This window comes from Amaranthus tricolor, chromosome 4 (genome assembly GCF_026212465.1).
Source record: "Amaranthus tricolor cultivar Red isolate AtriRed21 chromosome 4, ASM2621246v1, whole genome shotgun sequence".
Taxonomy (NCBI): Eukaryota; Viridiplantae; Streptophyta; class Magnoliopsida; order Caryophyllales; family Amaranthaceae; genus Amaranthus; species Amaranthus tricolor.
Window position 1 is genome coordinate 4147774 of NC_080050.1, and position 25355 is coordinate 4173128.

A 25355-nucleotide genomic window follows, 5' to 3' on the forward strand; every position below is an offset into this window, starting at 1 on the left:
TACAAAAAAGGAAAAATTGTTTCAAAAAAATCAATCTTTTGACCATTTGCAAATAAAAGGGTCAACTTTTCATTTATTCTTTAAAAATCCAACATTTTGCTCATTTTTACAAATAAAGAGTTTTCAGGTAATGTTAACCTATTGTAACCGGTTGGCCTTGATAATTTTAAAAAGTAAAAGAAATTAATATCCTAGCCTAATAAACTCTTTACTTTCCCTAAAAAACTTCATTCGATGTCTTTATCTATTTTTCTCTCTCTCTCTTCACTCTCTTTGTTCGTTGAAGATGCAAATGAGTTGGTGCGATTCTTGTTTTCGTGGACACAATGCAAACTCAGATAATGTTAAGATGTTATCACAAATTGAATGAGAAATTGAGAGCTGTCCATAGAGGACCAAATTAAACATAGGAGAGAAATTCTATTCTTACCCAAATTGGCCCGTGCATTGATAATTTCCTTTGTGTTTTAGTTGTTGCATAAAAGTGTTAATTTTGTTTTACTTTGTTTTCAAGAATCGTGATTGTGTCCTTCTTTGAGTAGGGAGAGCAATTCAAATCTCCTAAAAATTTAAATGTAATGGTTGAAAATTTGGTAGAGCTATGACACAGTGTGGTATGTTATATGAGAATATGAGGCACAACCTAAAGAGTGAAACCTAATTTATAAGCAAAATTTAAACAATTATCAGTTGTACAATGAGGTAGCAATTGTGAATTTAAAGTTAAAAACTTACTGATGTTGTGACGTTTTTCTCCAAAACTCCTTTGTAATAGCCAAGAAATAAAAATTGCCTTAAAATTATGCTTGAACCTATGCTGGAGGTTAGATTATTTTTGGTTAAAGAAGGTAATTGCATGTGTGAAGAAGAAGATGATAACTTTTTTTTTGAAACAAAGTCAAATTCACAGCTATGACTTGGTTGATTTGAAAATTTATTGATTTTATCGGTGATAGCTCCTTTTTTACAAAAATAAATAAAAAGTTAGATTTTTATAGAATAAATAAAATATTGACCTTTTATATGCAGATGACTAAAAAATTAGTTTTTTAAAAACATTTCTTTTTTCTTTTTTCTTTTTTCTTTTTTTTAAAAAAAAAAAAAAAAAAAAAAAAAAAAACAGGAGCAAAATCAACAAGACCGGAAATTTCAACCTTCCCGTTTGTCTCTCCCCCAACCTTCATCAGAAGAAGGGCGGAGAGCAAGAAACAGAACAAAACATATCTCTTAAATCATGCTTAAACCTTTATCAAAAAATCCAATTACAATAACAATCATGCTATTTGTTTCCTTCTTCATCCTCCTCTTAATTTCTGGATTCATCCCCTTTTCTTCCTTTGCTTCTCCTTCTCTCAAAGACACACTAATCCATTCAAACAAATCCGACCCGTTCACTGACTTGTTGGGTGCTTATAGAAAATGGGATTCTCAAATGGGTTGTTTGAGATTCAAGGAAAAGCATCAAACTTTAGGTTCTTTTAGAAATTCTTCATCTTCTTTTCAAGTTAGTGGGGGCGATGAAATCGGGTGTGATAAAGATTTGAAATTGAAGCATGTTAAGGTTTTGGTAAAAGGGTGGACTTGGATTCCTGATAATTTGGAGAATTTGTATGAATGTAAATGTGGGTTGAGTTGTTTTTGGACTAAATCTGCTGTTCTTTCTGATCCTCCTGATGCTCTTTTGTTTGAAACTACCACTCCTCCTTTGCAGGTATACTTAATTAGTTACCTCATTTCATTAATTATGTTGAGTAAAGTTTTGATTTATGTTATGATTGTAAAATTAGAAATATATTGTTGGCAATGTATTTATGATTTGTTATGGATTTGGTGTTTGATTGGCAAGTTATTTGATGATGTGTTATAAGTTTATAACTAGGAAATGGATGCAATCATGCAAGATTTTTTGTCAATTTTTGCCACATTAATTGGAAGAAAGTAGTTTCTAAACATGAAATGAGGGAATTGTCTTATAGGTTTTGAATTTGATCTAGTTTTTGAACTGTTTAGTTTTCATGGCTTGTTGCAATCTGGGATTTGATTGACTATTGTGTTTTTTTTGGCTCCATAAAATAAATTATTTGTTACCCATGATATCTCATGTTTATTAATATTGATTTGTTAGTGATCCTATATTTTAGATTAAAGCTTTGGCATTGTTGTTCTTGTTGTGGGATTTGTGTTATCATAGTGAGGTATCAATGCCAATCATAAATCGATACGTCGAGCATCGAGATAAATTATATGGAAATGGTTTTGTTATGGTAGTGAATAGTGATACTTGGAGAATCTTAGGGTGGATGGGGTTTCTATAATTGAATAATTATGGTCTTAAATGATCAGATTTGATCTTTGATACATTTGGGATAATCTAAACAGTTAATCAAACATTTAATTGTGGGAGACTAAAAGGTAGTTTTTGTAGCCCAAGATTTGACGGGAAGTTAATTATTTGTGACGGTATCTATCAAGAGAGCGTCTTAATTATATGGCTGGATTTTTGACAAATTCTATTTGTCCCTTTCTGTTAGATTTAGAAATTGAAATGATGATATCAGAATTCAGTTCTGTAGTTTGTTGGGTATGCTAAGAAGGTGGGGGTACTATATGTTGTAATGCTCGGATATGTTTTGTTTTGGGAAAGGGAACTTTCAAGTTGAACAAATAGTGTTTGAAGCTTTAAGGCTTAGCTTACTTGGATTATGTGTTCATTTTGGGAATAATGTCAATGTGATGGTAAATTTCTGATGTAGCCTTTGAAATATTTTGTTTCTAGAGTTGATTGGAGAATGGAGATATATCGTTAATTGATTTGGTTTGTTGTTTATCAGCCTTTTGGGAATTTGATCGGTTTGTGTTCATTATAACCGCCAATCTAAATATTATTATGGTAGAACGTCTAGTTTCTTGTTTATAGGAATATAGTAATGTAAATATATTAATCATGAGAGATAGTAAGAAATGTGGGTTGACACAATACCTACCTAGACTCTCGAGAAAATAAAATGTTGCAAAGGAAACTTGTTCTAGTTGGATTTGTGCTCTTGGGTTATCTGAAGATGAATAGACCATACCTAAATTCAATATAATTTATGTGTAGTGTATGTGGTTTTCTAATTTTGAAGTTGGACAATTGGGGTGTTAGATGGATATTAATACATCATAAAAAGGTCACTTAAGGGCTGCTTTGGTTTGAAATTATATAAGCGTGGGCAATTTAATGTGGTTGTATGACAATGCTTCATGGTGAATGGGCGCTCTTTAGATATGGTTTTATAATATGTGTTGTGTGGAAGCACTGTGTTGCCTAGAAAATCCATGTGCAAAAAGGATTTGTCCTCTTAGTATTGAATACTTCTATATTTGATACGGAACCGAGTCAACTCAGTATGGAAAGAGTGGTTTTCAAAAATAGCGTAGACCATTAAGTGAACTTTTAGTTTTGTGTTTTAAGGAAAAAGCAGAAGTATTTTTTTTTGTGTGTGTGTTTTAGGGGATGTTTAATTGATATGGAAATTCAAGTTAAGTGTTAAAGATTGAATCTTTAATTTGAATTCAATCCAGGTAGACGATTTTGGGACGTTAATTTTTGAGAGGAGTTTGTGTATAAGGATTATGGACAGATTTTTAATGAAAGAAAGAGGGTTAAGATGATGTATGGTATTTGTTATTCAGAGCAGTTTGGTTTGAAAAGTGGTTAGGACTTGGGATAATGGATAGCAGAGATTTATCAGAAAGATAGACAGATCTCGGGATAGGGATTAGGATAAGATAGATTTTTTAGGGAAAAGTTGATGATAAGATACATCTAATTTATTTGGATATGGCGTGAAGCCTTTTGTGGAGGTACATCAAAACTCAATCTTACTCCGATTGATCGATTCAGATTCACGCTAAATTTGGTTCTTTACCTTTACTTGGATCAATCTCTACTCTCTAGCTTAGAAAAAAATTGCAGATCTCATCGTGATTGCGGTAACAAATGTGATGTCACGGATGCAACACCTCGCATTGTTTGGACTCATTTTGCAAACATCACATTGTGAATTCTTAACTTGAATAAAATACTTATATTTTATTATAGTAATTCAAGTTTTCTAGAACATAGATATAAACTAAAGCTTAAAATAAACTTTATAGAACCTAATACACTTGAACAAAAAGATAATATTGGCTAATATGTTAGAATAACAACTTATAATGGTCGCTACTCTATAATTCTAAATCATAGGTTACATAACTGGATTTTGCAGTTCGTTAACCTAAAGATCCGTTAGTTGTCGTTAGGTAATGACGGCCTCATTTTTATTCCATGGTCTCTAGGCCCAATACATCCTCTTAGTCGTAAAGCCTGACTTTAATTATAGACTTAGTTACAAACCTTTAATTTGAAAAACTAGAAAGTATAACTTCAAACTACTAATTATGACTTTCCTAATTAAGCTGCAAGAGGTTTTATTTAATTGATAGAAATTAACTAAACTGAAATATAATATTGAATTAAAATAATGTTTGACTCAATTGACTTTTTACTATTCTACTGAAATGATTAAAGTTAAAAACGTAATGGACATTGAGAACATCATTCTCATCATCCACCGTAGAAAAGAAGATCTTCCCCCTTGACAAGCAACTCAAAAGATTCTTCGATGTTGGGGGAGGATTTGTATGAATATCTTACAGAAATCGACTTGCTATGGTTATATAACCTCTGTTTTCAACTACCTATTAATTATTTATGTATGTATTTCTGATGTGATGACGTGATGCATTTCTAATTTAGCCGTTAGAAGGATTTTTAGATTTTTGATACCACCTCTAAGATGAAAATTTGAGGGTTTTTATGTTGGAGATTTATGATTTAAGTTCAAATCATAACAAACCGATCTAAAAACTAAATAAATAATCTAACAGCAATAAATCCTTATAAGTCTTGAAAATTTTTCACAAAGAAAAATTTTCATTAAGTTCAAGAGCTCTGACTTCCAAAACACACTTTTTGTCTAAACTCCAAATCATCAACATAAGCATGATGAAGTTTCTCTTCATTATTACGTATACTCATATATGGAGTTTAAACACAAAAGATCAACCAGAAAACCACTCATATGTAGGTCCTTTATCTTTACATATAGAAGAAAAATATTGCGCGTCAAAGCTTGAATGGTTTATCTTGACTTCTTTAGTGCGTGTGTAAGTAGTTTAGTATTGATCGACTTAAGCAGGGCGAAAAATGGCCTATATTTATGTGATGCATGATGGTGTGAACGGTGACTTTAAAGACATATTTGGTCGATATTGCGGCGACCTTCTAGACCTTATTCATGAATCGTGACTCATGAGTAATTAAGAATATTTCTCTTTTAAAAATTAATGCTTGAGCATGTTGCCATACATATATAGCTTATATTACTTTATTTTGTTCTCCACCACTTGTATGTTTACGTAATCCTCATGGAAGTGTGGCCTCGTTATTTGCTTGTCTTCCTGTTTTGATGTGTTTTACTTTCTCTCCTTTAGCAACCATGGTAAATGCTTAATAATATTGTCATTTGTCATGCTCTTCCATTTCTTCAAGTCGCATTATGACCTTTTCCATTACCCCAGTGCCATATGCCATTAAGTGGCTCCCACCTAGGGTATGGTTTGGGATTATCGGTTGTACGCAACCTTACCCTTGCCAATGATAAAACTAATAATGAGGTTGTTTCCGATTGACCCTTGGTAGCAAACGTCATGTGCAACTTCACATAATTAAGCAGTGCACATGATTAAATGAGCCATTTTACTTGTGGTACTTTTTTCGCCTTGTCTTGGCTATTTCAAGATATAAGTTTGATTTTTCTTCAGAGAAGCATGGGCGACCCATTGCGTGTATACATGGATCTTGAAGCTGGTAGGAGACGGTCAGGACGTGAGGATATTTTTGTTAGCTATCATGCTAAGGATGATGTTCAAGCAACTTATGCTGGAGCTTTGTTTCACAATAATCGAAATTACCACGTGTCGTCCTGGAAGAAGAATGTAAGTCCCTTTTGTGTTTTTTTTTGGGAGGGGGGGACTTCCGTCAATCGGTCTTGCTCTTATGTTGGAATCTTCTATCTCTTTCCGTTTATGATTGATTTGATGTGAAATATCTTTACCAGGATATCCTTGTATATTGGTCATCGTCTCGTTGCCTTCCGAAAAGAAATGACCTTGCCAAGAGACTTCTTGCCTTATTGCCTCATCATTCCTTCGGAAAGTGCTTAAACAACGTTGGCGGCCTAGACAAGGCACTTTTTCTGTATCCAGAATGTGTAAAAGACCCGAATTCGGCTCCTCAATGGTGGGATCACTTACATTGTGCAATGTCTCACTACAAGTTTGTTCTTGCCATCGAGAACACTATGACCGAGAGTTATGTCACCGAGAAACTTTTCTATGCCCTGGACTCCGGAGCTGTTCCCATCTATTTTGGCGCACCAAATGTATGGGATTTTGTGCCTCCGAATTCCATAATAGATGGTAGTAAATTTAGTTCGTTAGAGGAACTAGCATCTTACGTCAAGTCACTTGCTAACGACCCTATCGCTTATGCGGAATACCATGCTTGGAGAAGATGTGGCGTACTTGGTAATTACATAAAAACACGTGCCATGAGCCTTGACACACTGCCATGCCGCCTATGCGAGGTTATTAGTAAACGAGGGGGACGGAGTGCTGGTGCTTTGTAATTTGCTAATCATCTCGGATGGTGAGAAGATCGGAGGTCTGATCTTTTACTAATTTTGGGGGTGTAGCTTGTGTGTATGTGTTTGTCAATTTGCTTGGGTAAAAGGGGGAATACAAATAGGTTGTATGATGCCGAGAAATACTATAGAATAGATCATTTTGTAGTGTGGATGAAAGTCATAGTGATTTTATGTCTATATTTCTTTACCCTTTTAGTTTTTTCTCTCAAAAAATCTATGGTGTTTTGGTTTTCATTTTCAACATGATAGTTAGCAGCAATGACCAACATCCTACATGGTATGCACTCATGGGCGGATCTAATTGGAGCTCGTGCTGGCACGTGAGGGCTTTGAAATTTTGTAAATTTTTTTTGAGTTTGTAAGATTTTAATCCCAAATCTATTGCGTTAAAGGCTCTGTGCACATACTCATGACCAAATGAGCTACACGTTTTATGTGTAATTTATTTCTCTTTATTGTGCTTCCACTAAGTTTGACCTTTGGATCCGCCAATGTAATGCACTATGCACCCAACAATTTCAATGTTTAAAAATGTTTCGGATGATGATCGTAGAACTTTTTGTGTTTTCACTATTCATGTCTTGGTAGAAAGGGATTTTTCCTCCACAATTAACTTTCTTTTACCTATGCTAGTACTTAAATGAAAATTTGAAATAAATAAAAAAAAATATAAAAAAAAATCGCATAATAGACAACTTTTGAAAATATTTCTCAAAGTAAGCATGTTTTTTTTCCATAGCACAGGTTTCCATAGCATGTTTTGAAAATATTTCGCTAATTTATAGGTTTTTAATTATTAACCTTCTTATTTTATTTCCTAAAAGTTTGGGAAAATTAATAATCATGAGATTAAAGGTGATTTTATTCAATTATATAAAGTGCCTAATGTTATTTTAATTAAAACCTAAAATTAATTTCCCTATTTTATTTCCTAAAAAATTGAAAAAGTTGATAATAATGAATCTAGGGTGATTTTATTCAATTATAAAAGTTTATAAGGTATCTTTTTAATAATTAAAAGCCTAAAAATTTTTAATTTTTAATTGCTACAGTTTTTTTGATTAAAACCTAAAATTAATTTTCCTATTTTGTTTCCTAAAAAATTGGAAAATTTGATAATAATGAGAGTAAAGGTGATTTTATTCAATTATAGAAATTTGATAATTTTAGCTTTTTAATAATTAAAAGCCTAAAAATTTTAAATTTTTAATTGCTAATTATTTTAATTGAAAACCTAAAATTAACTTTCCTATTTTATTTCCAAAATAATTTTGGGAATTAAGTTTAAAAATTGCTTATTTTTTAAATTTTTTAGGAAATAAAATAGGAAAGTTAATTTTAGGTTTTCAATTAAAATAATTAGCAATTAAAAATTTAAAAAATTTTAGGCTTTTAATTATTAAAAAGATACGTTATAAACTTTTATAATTGAATAAAATCACCCTTAATTCATAATTATCAACTTTCCCAATTTTTAAGGAAATAAAATAAGAAAATTAATTTGAGGTTTTAATTAAAATAGCATTAGCCACTTATATAATGGAATTAAATCAACCATAATCCTATGATTATCAAATTTCCCAAACTTTTAGGAAATAAATTGGGAAGTTAATAATTAAAAGCCTATAAATAACATGAAATTAGAGTTGAAATTGTTCGCTGTTAATAACAGCGAAAAAAGAGCTTGACTTTTTTGATCAAGTTTCCTTCGTTTGTTGTTAGTAACAGTGAACAACCCCGAACATGTGTTATGGGAAAAAAGTGCTTACTTTAAGAAATATTTTCAAAAGTTACCTATTATGCGACTTTTTAAATATTTTTTTTGCTTATTTATTTCAAATTTTCTACTTAAATAAGGTCCAATAGCTAATTAGTAATTACTTTCCTAAACTCATTTTCAATCATCTTTCCAAACTCATGTTATTATAACGTTAAATCTTAACAATATGATTTGTTTATAGTAGTAAATTTAGACTTTTATATTGTGTTTAGCTAGAGAGACGGAAAAGAAAGCGGAGAGATTTTTTGTGTTATTATTACTACCCCTTGCTTCAGGGTGCATTCACCTCTGATTAAGATATCGTTTTATAAACTGTCAATCTATATGTGAGAAACAAACTCTTTTCGAACTCACTGAGGACATAATTATCGTTTTTCTTTTGATTAAACTGAGATGCCAATCTTTTCAATCCACCAAACAACAATTTTTCTATATATTTCAATTTGGTCAAGAATATTTTTTTCCTGATTAAATGAAAATATCATTCTTTTCGAACTGCTTAACATCAATGTTATGAACAAAAACTTTAACTCACAAAAGTCATAATTTTTCTTTTGGTTGAACGAGAACATAATTGTTTTTTAAACCGTCAAGCATCAATTTTTATAATTTAATAGAAACGTCATTCTTTTGAACCGTCAATCATACATTAATCTCATATGACATGGTAAAGTTGTTTCACATCAAAAATAAGCTTATATATAAAAAAATTCTCAAAATTAGCTTCGGAAAATTTTAATTCTTAAAACAAGCGTCTTCGTATCCGAGCAAAATGTCAGCTGTGTTCGCTATTACTAACAGCATACAAATAAACTGGTTAAAAAAGTCAAAATTCTTACAACGAACAAATAAGAGACAACGTCATAGCGTAAAAAAAATTAGAACATGGTTGTTCGTTGTTAGCGTTGAAAGTGACAAAAAAAATTAAAACATGTTTATTCGCTGATAGCATGATATTAACAGCAAACAAATATGTTTTAATTTTTTTCTCTTCTAAAGTTATGAAATTATCTCCTAAAATATTTTAAAAAACACAACCCTAAGACAAATTCTTGTGAGAGACTGGTTCTTTAAGAAACCATTCCTAATTTGGTAATCCTATTATCAATTTTTAATTTAATTACATTTTAATGAGCTAGACCTGAAAGATGACACTCAAAAAGACTCACACCCTATGCAACCCTAAAAAGCAACTCCCAAAAGTGACCGTTTAGAGGGAAATTTCCATAATTGCCCTGATTTACGCAAAATCTGGTTTCCAAGTCCATGAATGGCAGTTATGCCCCTCCTCTATTTCATGGACCTTAAAACTCAAACAATGCAACTAATCGCGCCAACTTCTCGTTTTTTTCTTAAAACCCCCAAATTCGCTCTTTCAATCCAACGCATTCAAAACCCATTTCATCTTCCTCTCTCCTTTCTCTTACCAACTATTTTTAATTACCCATCTCTATCTATCCCTTCTAAAACCCTACTCCATTGCAAAGCAACCATGGCTATGGAGAAAGAACACCATATTCATGTCAGAAACCATATTGATTTGACTGAGAAGGAAACTTTGATATTTAATCGTCTTAAAGAGGTTCTTCGTTACTTTAATTATAATACCCAACTTCGAGTTGCTGGTGGTTGGGTTCGAGATAAGGTTTTTCTTTCTTCTTTGTCTAATTTCAATTATTTTTTGTGGGTGTTTATTGTAAAAAGATTTAGTATTTGATTTTATTTTTTCTATTTTTTTTGTGGGTTTTTAAATTAGATGGTTATTTGAATGAATTGCAAAATTCCATCTCAATTGTTGAAAGAATTAATCTTTGAGTTCTTTGTGGGTCATTGTATTTGATGGTTATTTGAATTGCATAAGTTTTATAGGAAAATATTTATTCAAAAAATACCACCATAGTTGTTATTAAATTTCAAAGTTGATCAATTGTTGAAAGATACAGTCTTTTAGTTTTCTGTTGGTGTTTTGAATTTTGAGATGACATTGTGGTTTATTTGAATTGGGTAAGTGTTATAGGAAAAACTCTGTTTGCAAAATTCTACCTTAATGGTTACTAAATTCGGAAATTGATCAATTTTAAAGAATTAGTCTTAGTTTTTGTGGGTGTTTTGATATGAAATTGTGGCTTGTGGGTTATAAAGTTTTTATTGTTATTTGAATTGCAATAGTGTTACAGGAAAACTTCAATCTAAAAATTTCACCTCTTTTATTATTGAGTTCCAATTTTGATCAATTGTTGAAAGATTTAGTCTTTGAATTTTTTTGGGTGTTTGGGTATGACATTGTGGCTTGTGGGTTATAGAATTTGATGGTCATTTGAAATGCATAAGTAGCTTAGGAAAAATTAGTATTATCCGAAATGACTCTTTGTATTTGTTTCTTTTTTTTTTCTCTAAAAGTGACTCATTTTGGAGAAAGGTGGATAAGTAGTAGCCTAGTAGGTAGTACTCCATTGAGATTGATAAGTAAAAATATAATCTTGGTGTTTTGACTTTTGCTATATCATTGTGGCTTATGGGTTGTAGAATTTGATTGTTATTAGATTTAGAATGCATAAGGGTTATAGAAAAATTCATTTTGAACTCAATTAGTCTAACATAATTCGCAACTTAGTTCGCCTTTTGGATTCGCGATTTGCTCAAAAAGGCTCAAAAATAGCCTAAAACCAACCATAATTCGCTTTTTTCGATTCGCGATTTGCAAGACAATTAGCGAATCATGTGACATTGAGCTCAATTAATAGAGAAGAAGGGTTGTATAAAGTAGAAGATAGATCTATATTGAATTTCTTTGTAAAAGATGTGAATTTCATAAATTTGTACACTCTCTAAAACATGTTATGCACAAAGATATTGCAACTTAAACCCTGAATATGAGAGATTCTAGTAAGATAAATATTAGAACCCGAGAACCTATGTACTTATATTATCTTCCTAGTAAAGGAGAAAGTTGTTTGATTAGTTGATTTTCTAGCAGTTTAAATTGGTCTAGTTTGATGAAATAATCCCAGTAAAATACCATGGATATTGTGAAGTACATCACCAAAGTTATTAAGAGATTTAACCAGAGTGTGTAGAAAATTTAAATCATCTTGTCCATCAATAGTTGTCTGCATCAAGGTACCATAAATTATACATATTTCTAGCATAAATATGAACTTTTTTTTAGAAAATTTCTAGAATTAACACTTAGGAACTCAAGCTGAGTGTGTTAGAAAAAGGGACTGGAAAGTACTATGCAAGAAATCACTATTTATTTGGATATAAATGAATTGTGGAAGACAAAACCCGACATCCATATTCCATAAGAGTTCCTTGGAGTTGATAATTGATTAGTGTCCAAATTAACTCTTTGAAGATTAGAATGAATTTCAGGTGTAATAGTACCTAAAAAATTAGTATCTCTTATAATGAAGAGAAATAATTTTTTATCACCACTCTGATGTTTTTTGGAATGCTCCTGTATAAGAAATTGTGGGCTCATATAGTGCTTAGGGTACATTATGTTCACGACATTCTTATTAAGGAGATCACCTGACTACCGCGCTAAAACGGTAAGTGGTAAGATGTAAGTTGTTCCTTTAGTTAGGAGGCTAGGTGGTATGGAATGGTGCTACTAAGATGGTCACCTCTTAGCCAGAGGTGTTCATTCGGATCATTGAGATAATTTTGGGTCAGATGTTTTGGGTCGGTTCAAAATTGGGTCTTGTTTCCATTTTGGTTTTTACATAATTATAAATACATTTTTAAAGTTGGGTTAAATCGGATTTAGTTACAAGGTCGTGTAAATATCGGGTCATCGGATTTGTTTTCAACACCTCTACTCCTAGCCAAGTGCCTTGAGATTCATGTAATGGGATAAATTGTGATTTGGCCACTAAAGGTGTTATTATATAATTCAAGAAATCTAACTTGAACAAATTGCCAATCTAAGGTGGTATGTTGCCATTTAGAGAATTAATGGTTAGAATCTAGATTCATGAAGTGAAGGAAACTAGAGTTTCCCTCAAAAGGTGATAAGTTTCCTCTTAAGAATTGTTTTTAATCAAATAATTAACTTGTAGATTTTTTGAATTAAGCATATAGATAACTGCCCTATTTTTAATGAAATAAACATGTAAATTAAGTTTCCTCACTTGTACTTACATTGATTTTTTAACTTTGGTGTGTTAGTTTGTATACCTAAGGGGAATATGGCATGGGGTAATGGAATGTTGTTATACTTAAATTGATTCTCATATGATATTTTCTAATCATGCAGCTTCTCGGAAAAGATTGTTATGACATTGACATTGCTATAGATAACATGTTGGGTAGAGAATTATGTGAAAAGGTCAATGAATACCTTTCTAAGAGGGGAGAAGATGTTCAAAGCATTGGTGTTATTCAATGGTATGTACTATACCTTTTAAATCTGTTAGTGAAATTGGTTCCATCATTAAGATATGTATATATTATCACATTTTAATTTTAGTAGTTCTTGATTCATTTAATTCTATAATAATACAAAAGTGCTTGATACCTTTCATATCTTTGGGCAAAATTAGTTTTATCATAAGTTGTGTTTGAAAGTCATGATTGTCAAGTGACACTTATTTATATACTACTTTTGGTTTAAAATAGTTGCTACACTTGAATTAATAATTACTACGGATTAGTCAATATTGTTTTTCTTATTATTCTTTATATATAAGTGTATGCGTCTAGCCCAACACGCCGTATGTGGGCTAGGCCCAAAACATCATAAATGGAATAGTGGCGTGTGCCATGGATCATCTGAGCCTTGGGTTTGGATCGTAAATGATATTCACATAAAACCCATAGCTATCTTGTGTTTCAAGGTAGGTTATACAAGGAAAAGTCTTTTATCACTAACGATAAACTAATAATCACCAAATGAGGAAGTTGTGGGAAAACCTAGGAAAGTCGATTAAGGAATAACTTTAAACCTCTATTCTAATTCCTTACTATAAATACCTGTATATAGGTACACATCATTATCTTCCTTTAGAACATTTAACTCACTAAAAGTGTTCTGAGGGTCCTCACGACATTGAAGAAAGTCTAGCATAGATTGTTCAAGTTAAAGGTTCTTCATCTTATAGAAATAATGACTTTGGAGTCGGAGACACCCTCCGGACTTTGGCCCCCTGACGCGTGTGAGCATAATCGTGTCCATTATCATACATGTTGGTGCTAGAAAGAGAGGAGGGTCTGTTATTCTTCGCAGCCAAAGCCGTTGTATCACAAACCTCAAAGATTACCAAAAGCAAGAGTTTTTTGAGAGCAAGGAGCCACCGAGCGAGACACATTGATTTACACAGTCACTCATCATCAAGTGACTCAAAACACTCTTTTGGGGGGGAGGGGGGGAGGTTGTTGAGTCTTGGAAAGAGGACCCCAAAAACCAAGAAGAAATCAATCTAGAATCTCCACAATGTAAACATATTACCTTTACCAATAACGAGTTGGCAATTTATTCAACATTATTGCATCAAGAAGAGAAAGTGTTTGACCAATGACAATGCATAATAGAAGGAGACTTCGTCTTATATTTATTCAAAGTTTTGGTGAGGAAGGAGGGGACGAGTCTTTTGTCCTGAATGACAAAGAAAAGGAAACCTCCATAGGCACTTCTAAAAGAGTTCCAGGGTCACAAGAAGGAGTGAGACAATCTAAGTTCTCAACCGAAGTGAGAGAAACAAGGATCAATAACCAACTTTGACGACCTGGCCGAGTATTTCAAGAATCACTTCATAGTCAACGTAGTCTGGACTAAGCAATCCCTAGAGATGATGATAGTTAAGCAGCGCAAAGATGAATCTCTAGGAGAAGATTATATGTCAAGGTTTGACAAGGAAAGCGTCAAAAGTCTTTAATCTGGAGAATATCGTAACGTTTACCTTTAGGTAAGGACTGGATGAAAGCAGTGCTGGTCTTAAGTAGTCTCACGTAGATGTGGAGGATTTCAAATTAATCACAAGTGGATTGTGAAAGATAAATTTGAGAAAAAGGGGCACTAGGAAGAACAAAGGAGCTGATGGTCAAGATTGAGATGTTCCTGGGATCTAGAATTTCAAAGAGTATACCCCATTAAATGAGAGCAGGGCCAAGATTTATGCTATGCAGAAAATGATGACAATTGGAAATGTCTCGCACCTTAAAGCAAGTAGAAAGGGATTCAAGAGCATACTGTGGAAACACAACACTGTAAGTCCTTGAAGAATAACATTGAAGAGCTCACCAACAATTTGAGAGCTTATTGCAATAATGTAAAAGAAAACTCACAACAATTTGATGACAATTGAAACTTTATTGAATTAAAAGGAACTACAATTTTTTTCTAGAAATAAAGATGAAACTAAGTAAAGCTAAGAAAGAAACTGTTAAGTAGAAACTAAAATTGCGTTGGAAAACTAAAAAAAGAAGTATAAAACGAAAATTAGGAAAAAAGAGCTCTTGAACTAATCTAATCCTCTCTTAATATAGGAGAGGCTAATTTGGGCAACAAGCCAATTATTTAACCTAATTTTAACCTAAAAACTAATTAAATTAGTTAAAATAAATAAAATAACTAATAGCTTAATGTACAAGAAAGCACTAATATCACACCCGCATGTCTTCCAGCATAGCGACGAGTCGTTGCTTTTATAGACGACGAGTTCTCGCTTTTTGTTGTTCTGAAATTTTGAATTATAAATAAAATAGGTTGTATAATTGTATCTTGTAACTTTGGTTATAGTTACTTCGTCCCACTAAATTTGTCTCATTTATATTAATCCATCTCAAATTAATAAGACAAGGGAATAAATAAAATTGTTTAAATTTAAACGAGAACCACTTACTTTGTCCTTATTTTTAATATATCGTCTTAATAATTACTATTTTTTATAAAAATATTCCTGCATTATATTTTTTAATAAATGTTATCTAAATCAATGGCGCAATATTTGTTCTTTTTTATCTTAGTGTTATATTATCTACTTTTTAATAGAACTAATAATGTATAACACATAAAATGGATAGTTTAAATTTAAAATAATATTAAACACAACTATAAATTTGTTTCACTAAGAAGTAAGAAATAAACATATTCAATTAAAATAAATCATTTTAAAAAAAATTATAAAAAGCAATAAATACATTAACTATGTATGAAAAAAATCCGTGATGCGATAATCGTGTTTTTTCGCTACCATGACTCGTGATCGCTACCGCATTTGCGACCGTGACCGCATTTTTACATCATGGGAAGCGCCGTAAAGAGGCTTTTAAGATCTCAAGAATGGCCTTCTCAATAGGGTTCGCTCACCATTGGTTTTTCCACCCCTTGTAGGGAGTAAAAATAAGAGAATTAGTAGTCTCTGCCTACTTATGAGGAGGTTTATGAGCAAGAGCCTCACCTCGTGAAGGCAATGGAAAATCATAAGTTTAATGATTCTCAAAGTTGGTGTCAAAGTCATTGGCCAACTCTTCATCAGTCATAACAAGTTTAACTCGTGCCATTGTTTTATAAAAAAGATTTCTTGAAAGGGAGTCCTTTGAATTAGAAGAAATCCAAGAGTTAGAAAATACAAATACAAGTTTGTGGAAATGATAGAGTGCAAATGAAGTGAAAGGGGTATTTATAGGGTCAATTCGGTGGTAAAATACACTTGATGCATTTTGTCATTTGTGGGTATGATATTTTAAAAAATCAAATAAATTGCTGATTTTGTAATTGAAACTACAAGCATTGTACCAATACAACGATGGTGACTGAAACTGCAAAACGCTTCGTCAATATGTCACGTCAATCAGTAGATGACATTACAAGATTGGAAGTACGTCAATCAGTAGATGACGTTACAAGATTGGAAGAAAGTTTGCAGGGTACGATAAGTTGAACAAGAAATCTTCCTAGTGTCTTCTTTTATCATAAAGGATCTTCCTAGAGACATCACTCTGGAGAGCTTGCCCCAGAGATATTTTCCACACCAGAATTGTCCCTGTTACCACCTTTAGAGGAGCAAGTTTAAGCGCCGGTCAAGGTATAGGGTCTCAGATGCTCCCAATGAGTCCTCAAAGGTTTCATGAAATATCATATAGTCTAATGAAACCCATCAACTATCTTGTGTTCCAAGGCAGGTTATACAAGGAAAAACTTCTCCTACTAACGATAAACCTAATAACGACCAAATAGGGAAGTATTGGGAAAACCTAGGAAAGCAGTAACAGAATAATCAATTCGAGGTACGCACCATTATCTTCTTTTGGAGCATTGAACTCCCTAAAAGTATTCTGAGATTCATTAAGCATTGATTACATACTCATGATATTAAAAAAAATTCTAGCATAGATCCTCCAAGCTAAAGGCTACATTACGCTTGGAATCATGCTATCTAGGTAATCCTTCTTAATAAATGCTGACTTGGGCATTATCCTTACTTGGGTATAGAGTTTAATGATAGGGCTTGCAAGATTTTGTATCAGCCATAGGATAAGGGATCTTTGATTTATTTCTTAAAGTGGATATGTTATGGGATAAAATAAAAATATTCTTGGCTAGAATGTTATGGGGTAAAATAAAATATTCTTGAGTACTTTTAGTAATAATTGTTACTATGTTTGCCAAATACATGGATGAGGATTTATTGGTAGATTGTATACAAATGAGTTCCTTTTTAATATTTGCTCATTTACTACGAGAAACACATGCTCTTTTTTTATCTTATGTGCAAGCTTAACATTATGATTTGTTTACTTTGCAGCAATCCGGATCAATCAAAACACCTGGAAACTGCACGAATGCGTCTTTTTGATTTATGGGTTGATTTTGTAAATCTAAGGGCTGAAGACTATTGCGAAAATAGCCGCATCCCTACCATGGTAAATTACTATCTCCGTATTGGACTATATTTGCCTTTCACTCTTCAGATAAGAAGTTATGTTTATTGAATTAAAAATCGGTCTGAGAGCACTAAAGCGTATTTTTTCCTAAGTGTGATTGTATTCCACTTCTCTAATTTACTTTAGATGTGTCTAGGTTTTTTTTTTTTTCTTATACTAGTATATGGGTAGGTTAAAATATTGGGCTTGACCTATTTCTTTTTCTTTCTTTTAAAATTTTTGTTTTAGTAAAGCTTCTCACATGATGTTTTTTGTTTTCTTGTAATATTTGTGATTTTTTTTTTGTTTTTCTCCTTTTCTTTTTTCACTATAGTTTTCTTTTCCTTTTCTTTTCCCTTTCCTTATTTTCTTGTGTTTTAAATTTTTCCTAATAACTCCTATAATCATTTATAAATTAAAATAATCGTACTCATCGTTCCCGAGTCACTTTAGTGGGGTCCAGTGTTCCTGTTTCTGTCCCTTTGTTCCGAACCGTACTGCGTTACGGGTAACAGTGGATGGAAGACTTTAAATTGTTTATAGTGGGGTAAGAAATTAAGGCCCTTTAATCTTGTGCAAATGATTTTTGTGCTCGAACAAGCACACAGGTGCGCTCGAACAAGCACACAAAAATTGTAGCTTCGCAACAAGGGGCGCTCGAATGAGCACCTGGGATGCTTGAACGACGACTCTGTGACTAGCCATATCTGGTTTCTTCGATGCTCCAACTTTTTCACACACTTTCTTATCTTCTTCCGCATTAACTTACACCTCAAGCATTACCTTCTACCATCCGAAATGCATGGTTTATGAGTCACCAATATAACTATAAGCTGTTTAAATTGAAACTGATCAGCTTGTTCTGGATTTTCCAATGCTTAACAACTTAATCTGGTTTATAGGTTCTCATGTGTGTTCCATTTTTCTGTTATGAGTGGCGAATAAGGACAGATGGGAATGACTGTTCACTTTTACTTATGTTTGTTTCTTATATCAATGTACACGAGGAATTTGTAGTGGCAACATTGAATTAAGATGGAGTACGTAAATGGATTGGGGGGGAGAAAACTCTGCCTCCCTCTTTAGTTTGTTGATCAAAGCCTAAAGTATGTCTCAAGGATACTCAGCACTTAGCAGCTGTGGCCTGCTGGTGTGCAGAACGTAAATAAATTGAAGGGTGAAGTCTTAAGGATCGTGCAAAGCGCGTTAATTATTATTGCAAACTAAAAGTTTCAATTTTTTGCATAGATTTGTATTTTTTTTTCCTTGGAAGTACTTCCTCTGTGAGACAATTATTGCAAATCTGAGTTCTTACGGACCATTTGGTTAATAATACTAAATGATGGGAATAGGAATGACTTGTAGTGTAAATTTTCATGATTTGTATTATGTCATTCCCATGGTAATGAAAATTTGATCATAAAACAAGTTTTTTCTTTATAATTTTTTATTATCACCTAATACCACATGTTTAAATGGTAATGCATTGCAATTATTATCTCTAGTACTTGTATTGTATGTACACTGCATATGTGACCTTTGAAGCTGTTTTTGATATGTCTTTAATTGTAATTTAACAGAGATTTGGGACACCGGAAGAGGATGCTTATAGGAGGGATTTGACTATAAACAGGTGATCAAATATCCTTTAATTTTTCTGCACTATAACAATGATATAAAAGAGACCTGAATAATCTTGTTTGTTCGCAATGGTGAATGGCCTTCTCCTTTCACTGAGTATGCCTCTGAAAATTCCAAATGTAGAAGTGTCTGTATCCATAGTTCCAAAGTAAGACAATGTCCAATTATGTGCTGCTTTTGTGAAACCTTGCCTTCATGCATATTGTCACTATGGAAATTGTGCGCCACATTGTAATCCTAGTTGTTGTCTTGTGGCTTCTTTGCAATGTTTGTTCAATCAATGATCATGTATTCATTGACACGTTGTCTTTATAACAGCTTGTTTTACAATATTAATACCAATTCCGTAGAAGATTTCACTGGAAGAGGTTAGTTGGGAATTTAGTTGTAGATTTCAATCTCTCTAGTTGTCTATCTATACATTTTTAATCTACCGTTTCTGTTTTTTTGTTGGCAGGCATTGCAGACCTGAAATCAGGAAAGATAGTCACTCCTTTGCCCCCAAAAGAGACATTTTTGGATGATCCTTTACGCGTTCTTCGAGCTATTCGTTTTGGTATCTATCGTTTATAGGATTGCATTTTCTAATTTTTTTGATATTTTTTCATTGCATGTGCTAATTGTTGGCTGTTCTTATCGTATTTTAGGTGCTAGGTTTGTTTTCAAGCTAGATGAGGGACTAAAGGGAGCTGCTGCTTCTGATGAAGTAAGGACTGCTATTGCTGAAAAGATAAGCAGAGAAAGGATTGGTCATGAAGTATGTTTCTACTTTTTTATTTTATAATAATAATAATTCAACCTTTATCCTTAGTTTGCTATCAGCATACCCATTAGATGTTGACAGCAAACAAAGGGCAAATGTTGGTTTATTAAAAAATAATCCAAAGCTGGGATTATTCATAGCGTATAGGAGAAAGATTGGATTGTTAATATTAATTCTTTCTTAAAATTTTCCCAGTTATGATTTTTCCCCATCTGGTAAACAATTTGCAGGTAGATCTTATGATTGGAGGGAACCAGCCTGTTAAAGCAGTGGAGTATATCTGTACTCTGCAATTGTTTTGGGTTGTCTTTAGTCTTCCTCCTAATGTTGAGTCTTCTCTACCAGACGCATTTGACAGGTTTGCACTGTTCTCTGACTTAAGTCGAGTGATAAATGTTGGAATTGAGTTTCTACCCATTAGAGGGAAGAAATACATACATGAAATATAAGCCGTCTTAAAGATAAGATAGTTGCCTTTTATCCATAATGGGTAATTTTCAGGAAAAGTGCTACCTAATTCGCCTCCTGTGAATTGCAAATTTAGAGATTAGACCAATGTTAGGCAACAAAAATGGTAATGGGAATGCGAAACTTTTATTTGTTGCTTCGAAAACAAAGGGTTCATATGATAGGGTCCTTTTATATGATATTTAATAAGTTGCAGATTGAAATAATTTTTCATTAGAATATTAATCTGCAATTTTGGGAACAAAGTTTTGAAACTTCAATCTAGTGTTTCGGTGATGAAGTTTCCAAAATGGGATTTGGTGGAAAGTTTCCGGTTTCTGGTAAGTAGGATTTTGAAATTCGAATTGTGATTATATTTGGTTTATTTTCTCCATATTGGTAGAATTGCAAATTCCAAAATCTAAAATAGATGGCAAATCAGGTAAAATACTATTAAGGTCTTGAGTGAATCTTGAGGTTCTAATTTCATTTGCAATTCTTAATCATGAAATTATCGACAAACCGAACTATTTATTTTTAATTATGGGTATAGTTGTACTACGCACAATAGAAAAAACAATCTCTGATTTCAAGGTGTGCCCATGAGGTCATCACCAACCTTTAATCGTGTTAAATGTTAACAGTCTCTTTTTTGGTTACGACAGGCTTTGTCAGACTTGCTTGGATAGAGCATGGAGACTTGTTCAGTCACTGGATGATCTCATTTTGAATGTCAGTCTGCTTCTTTCTACTTATTTCATGCCTATGGGATTTAGAATCACTGTTAATTTGTATCTGCTGCTTTGTTTTTTTAAAATTTTATTTTTTTGTACATGATGGGCTGTGTCAGCACCAACTATCGGCAATCCTGTTAATGTCAATATGAATTTGATTAGAGGTTTTACTTGGGTAGATACTAGATAATACTCCCTACTTTCCTGTAACAACTTCCCATTTGGGTTGCACAAAAATGAAGAAAAGGGATGGGGGCCACATGAATAGTGTCCAAATGGTATCTAGAATTACTGTTAATTTCTATTAAGTTAGTTATCTCACAAAAATTGCTCAAGATCTTCCACTGGACATTAAGACCTTAAGCTTAGCATTTTATGCTTCGGCTAAGTCCTTAATTATATTCTTGTTTTTGGGGTCTGATTACCTTTTATTATTTCAAATTATTATGTCCTTTAATTTCTTACTTTAGCTGAAGACACATCTCTTTCAGAGGGATCCTTGACATCAGTATTTTCAATGCTTTAGCTAGAGAACATTGAGTTGGGTATCATTAACTAAATTCCATATTGTTGGGATAGAAGGCTTTGGAATTTTTCTTGTATTTGTTGGTTCTAGCTCATGTGCCCATTTGCTCGCTTTTTATGTAAGTGATAAATTATCAGATTTTGTGACCCGACTATTTTGGTAAATTTAAAAACTTTTTGCTTCAGACTTTGAACATAGTATATATCCTGTTTTTGCACTGTGCTTTGTACATATCATGTTACTTTTGCTTCAGACTTTAAACATAGTATATATCCCGTTTTTGCACTGTGCTTTGTACATATCTTGTTACTTTTGCTTTAGGCTTTGAACAAAGTATATATCCTGTTTAATGCTTCACTTGTATCGCCTTCCCTTCACTGAAATCGAGTTTATTTGGAGTGAATACTTTGAAAAGAAACGCTGGATTTTCAGTCTACATTTCAAAACTTCTCATGTTCTTAGCTCAAGTTATAATGTCAGCGTTAATAATTCAGGATGACCAGAGGCGACTGTGCTTATATGCTGCTTTATTCCTACCATTAAGGAGTTTGGTGTACGAAGAGAGGAAGAAAAAGGTAAGCTTCAGTTTTATCCTCGCCCCCTCTGGGCACATCATAGTATCTGTTCGTATGCTCATATTTTAAGTGACAGATTATCAAAAGGTTTTGTTATTTTACCCTACTTGATGCGTGTTTTGCATTCTTGATTGTGGTAGAGATAACGTAGAACTTGCTTTGTTATATCATTCCATATTCTTGTCCTCATTTCATCTCAAATAATACATATTACGTAAATGATGCACAAATCGAAACTATAATCTTGCGTCTTCAGAAGTTATTATGTGGAAATTTTATACTTGTAGCTAGAGGTGTTCAAAACAGACCCGATGGCCCGAAACTTATAACCAAACCTGATTTGACCCAACTTCAAAGATTATTTACAATCATGTAAAAAGTACATGGACACAAAATCCGATTTCAAACCGACCCGAAACACATAACCCAAAATCAACCCTATGACCCGAATGGACACCTCTACTTGTAGCTATTGGATTGCCGCAAAGAGATTTGATGCGTAGAACTAGAGATAATAAAGTTCATCTTCTTCCCTTAGGCTCACACCATTTTATCTTGTTTTGCAGTTCCCGGTTGTTGATCACGTCTTCAGGAAATCTCTCAAACTCAAAGCTAAGGACGCAGAAATTGTTAGTTTGAATCCTTTTAAGTTCATCATATTGCGGTGTTGCCAATATTTTGTAATATATCTATCTGACCGACATCACCTCACGATAAGTCTAATGATATATATTTTCTTTCCCTTATATAGGTAATCTGCATCCACCGTGCAATAGAGAAATTCATACCATTAATCTCTTATATTAAGTCTGAAAAGGATATGCAACATGGTGAAGCTCACTGTGGAAAGATTCTAATTGATGTCCCTGAAACATCAAAATTGCGGATATTGGCAGGTCTGGTTATCACCTTCTCTCTCCCAAGATACAGTAGTAATGCTCTTTCAGACCGTTTGGTAATCGGTACTAAGCAGTAGGAATGATAATGGTTTTGTAATGTAAATTTCCATCCATGATATATATCATGTCATTCCCAGTAATGAAAGTTTGGTCGTCAAAAAGTTTTTTGTTCACAAATTTTCATTACCACCTAATACTACATTTACAAATGGTAATGCATTGGAATGAATTCTGTGAAAAAAAATGAGATTGTTAAAGGAGAATAAGTATGATCATTAAACTTATCGAGAGATATTTCTACCAAAATTACATTTTCCAGTTACCATTCCCACCATTTAGTACAGATTACCAAACGGACCGTTTGTTCTTTTGATATGTGTTTAATGATTTATCTAATGATTTTGAAGAAATTATGGTCATTTGCCTTCAAACCTTAAGGTCGTAAAAACAAATTACAAACTGCATAAAGGCCGGTAGGATAGTCTAGTTCTGATCCTTTTGTGGCCAATTGAGGTAATTGATTGTATTGTTAATTGTAGTGTCACACTGTCACATGGTTCGCTAATCTCTTCGCGAATTATCATCAGTTTTGGGCTATTTTTGGGCAAATTTGAGTGAATTGTGAATTCATTAATTTAAAAGGCGAATTAGCTAGCAAATTATGTTACATTGGTTATATCGGTAGTTGTTGGTCTTTGATTACTTATTATGCACATGTACATATTTTGTCATAACTGTATTAACTGCTCTCTATTTTCCAGGCCTGCTTCTCCGAGAAATCAAAGACTTCTGGCAAGTTGCATTGCTTGAGTCGACGTTATTATATCCTGATGGCGATTTACATGAGTCAACAGATGAGGAATCAAAATTGGAGAGGAGTAAAGAATTGTTTAAGCTGGTCAAGGATGTCATTGTAAAACTAGGTATCCTTCTCACTAATTCATTCTAGTGTTGATTTAGTATTGCCCATCTCGATTGGTTATATACTTGGACCTATTTGGGATCGTGATCAGTTTTTGGCCTCACAAATCTAAATTTATAAAACCCTAATTCTAACTTTAGCGGTATATAAGTATTGGCGGAAGTTGGAACCCCAAGGAAACATTAGAGATTGGGAAGAATCGGAACCTTCAATCTCGGCCATCTTTGGTACAGCTGCATTATCTTTTTGTCCCTTATCGACTGTTTGCATTCTAACTCTTTTGGCCGTTTCCTAACTGACCCTTAATGGCCATCTGATCTTCTCTTAATGAAGTCAAATCCCAGTTTTTTTTGCACTAATTATTGTTTAATATATATAATAGTTATGGAAAGTTTGGGGTAAAATCGACCGCATTCCTTTAGTCCTCCCTGTGAAGGGAGTATGGGTATGGATTGCCCGTCACCTTTCCTTACCCAGACCCTGCTTTCGAGCGGGATATTGGGTATGATGATGATGATATAATAGTTATGGAAAGATGTTTGTAATCTGAACTATTTGGTGTCACAGATCTCGACAACATCTGGGAGGCTAAGCCGTTAATGAATGGGAAGGATATTATGAGTATCTTGAACCTTAAAGCTTGCCCGAGCGTAAAAGAATGGGTGAGGCATACTTCTCATAAGTTACGACAACTTCGGGCTTTTTTTGAGATGTTTGGGCTTAAATTATTTTCATTGATCTCTTAATGTGCAGCAACAAAAGGTCATTGAGTGGCAACTTGCTCATCCTTCTGGAACTGCGGATGAATGCCAAGAATGGCTCAGGGAAGCTGGTGCTAAACGTGCAAAGATAGATGATAATAATCTCTGAAAGCAACTCATCTTTTACTTCTGGAAATCTGCATCTTCTATGCAAGATTATGCATAATTGGCAATCATGGTATGGAGTCCTGATGAGGCCCCTCAAAATTGGGGTGGCAGATGGGTAAAATTTTGTAGGTTTTGCAGCACATCCGCCTTAATTGGGGCGGATATATAGATATAAATTTGGTGGGTAGTGGTTGGTGGGTAGTAGCATAGGTTGTTACTTGTGAGTGAGGATTTATTTATTTTTTATTGTAAGAACTATATTTCTTTATAATATATTTAACTTATTATGAAGTTACTAGAAAATTTTAATAAATATCATAAGTTTTAAAGTGATCCAACTGAAAGTATGTTAGAACTATAGATTAGTGCTTCCAAAAATATGAATTTTAGTATGGTTTTATTGATGAATGATATACTAGTCTCTTTGACAAACATATTTCAAGTCCAGCTCATTAAAGATTAACAAACATATTTCAAGTCCAACTCATTAAAGATTAATGTCTACTTATCGTATTTTAATATTTACTTATATTATTCTTAATGTTTACTTAACGTATTCTTGATGTTTACTTTTAATATCTTAAATGTCTATTTACA

At 33.0% G+C, this 25355-nt stretch overlaps 2 protein-coding genes across 2 annotated transcripts; both read left to right on the forward strand.

Moving 5' to 3' along the window:
* The first annotated feature begins 1141 nt into the window (after positions 1-1141).
* On the forward strand, positions 1142-7281 carry LOC130811016 (alpha-(1,4)-fucosyltransferase). Its single transcript, XM_057677147.1, has 3 exons — positions 1142-1711; positions 5851-6024; positions 6147-7281. Exons 1-3 carry the CDS (start codon positions 1235-1237, stop codon positions 6714-6716), a joined length of 1221 nt encoding a protein of 406 aa, XP_057533130.1. The 5' UTR covers positions 1142-1234; the 3' UTR covers positions 6717-7281.
* A 2472-nt stretch (positions 7282-9753) lies between these two features.
* LOC130810602 (tRNA nucleotidyltransferase cca2) lies at positions 9754-25161 on the forward strand. Its single transcript, XM_057676721.1, has 15 exons — positions 9754-10159; positions 12776-12906; positions 17265-17382; positions 18963-19015; positions 19342-19391; positions 19481-19579; positions 19671-19780; positions 20017-20144; positions 20899-20965; positions 21988-22068; positions 22635-22697; positions 22820-22964; positions 23729-23890; positions 24457-24551; positions 24643-25161. Exons 1-15 carry the CDS (start codon positions 9785-9787, stop codon positions 24757-24759), a joined length of 1794 nt encoding a protein of 597 aa, XP_057532704.1. The 5' UTR covers positions 9754-9784; the 3' UTR covers positions 24760-25161.
* Positions 25162-25355: the final 194 nt, after the last annotated feature.

Bases quoted from the DNA above. Each gene is read 5' to 3' on its own strand.
- LOC130811016 (XM_057677147.1), top strand. From the start codon at position 1,235: ATGCTTAAACCTTTATCAAAAAATCCAATTACAATAACAATCATGCTA. The intron at 1,712-5,850 runs GTATACTTAATT...ATTTTTCTTCAG, and splicing joins CTACCACTCCTCCTTTGCAG to AGAAGCATGGGCGACCCATT. The intron at 6,025-6,146 runs GTAAGTCCCTTT...TATCTTTACCAG, and splicing joins TGTCGTCCTGGAAGAAGAAT to GATATCCTTGTATATTGGTC.
- LOC130810602 (XM_057676721.1), top strand. From the start codon at position 9,785: ATGGCAGTTATGCCCCTCCTCTATTTCATGGACCTTAAAACTCAAACA. The intron at 12,907-17,264 runs GTATGTACTATA...TTTACTTTGCAG, and splicing joins AGCATTGGTGTTATTCAATG to CAATCCGGATCAATCAAAAC. The intron at 19,392-19,480 runs GTTAGTTGGGAA...TTTTGTTGGCAG, and splicing joins AGAAGATTTCACTGGAAGAG to GCATTGCAGACCTGAAATCA.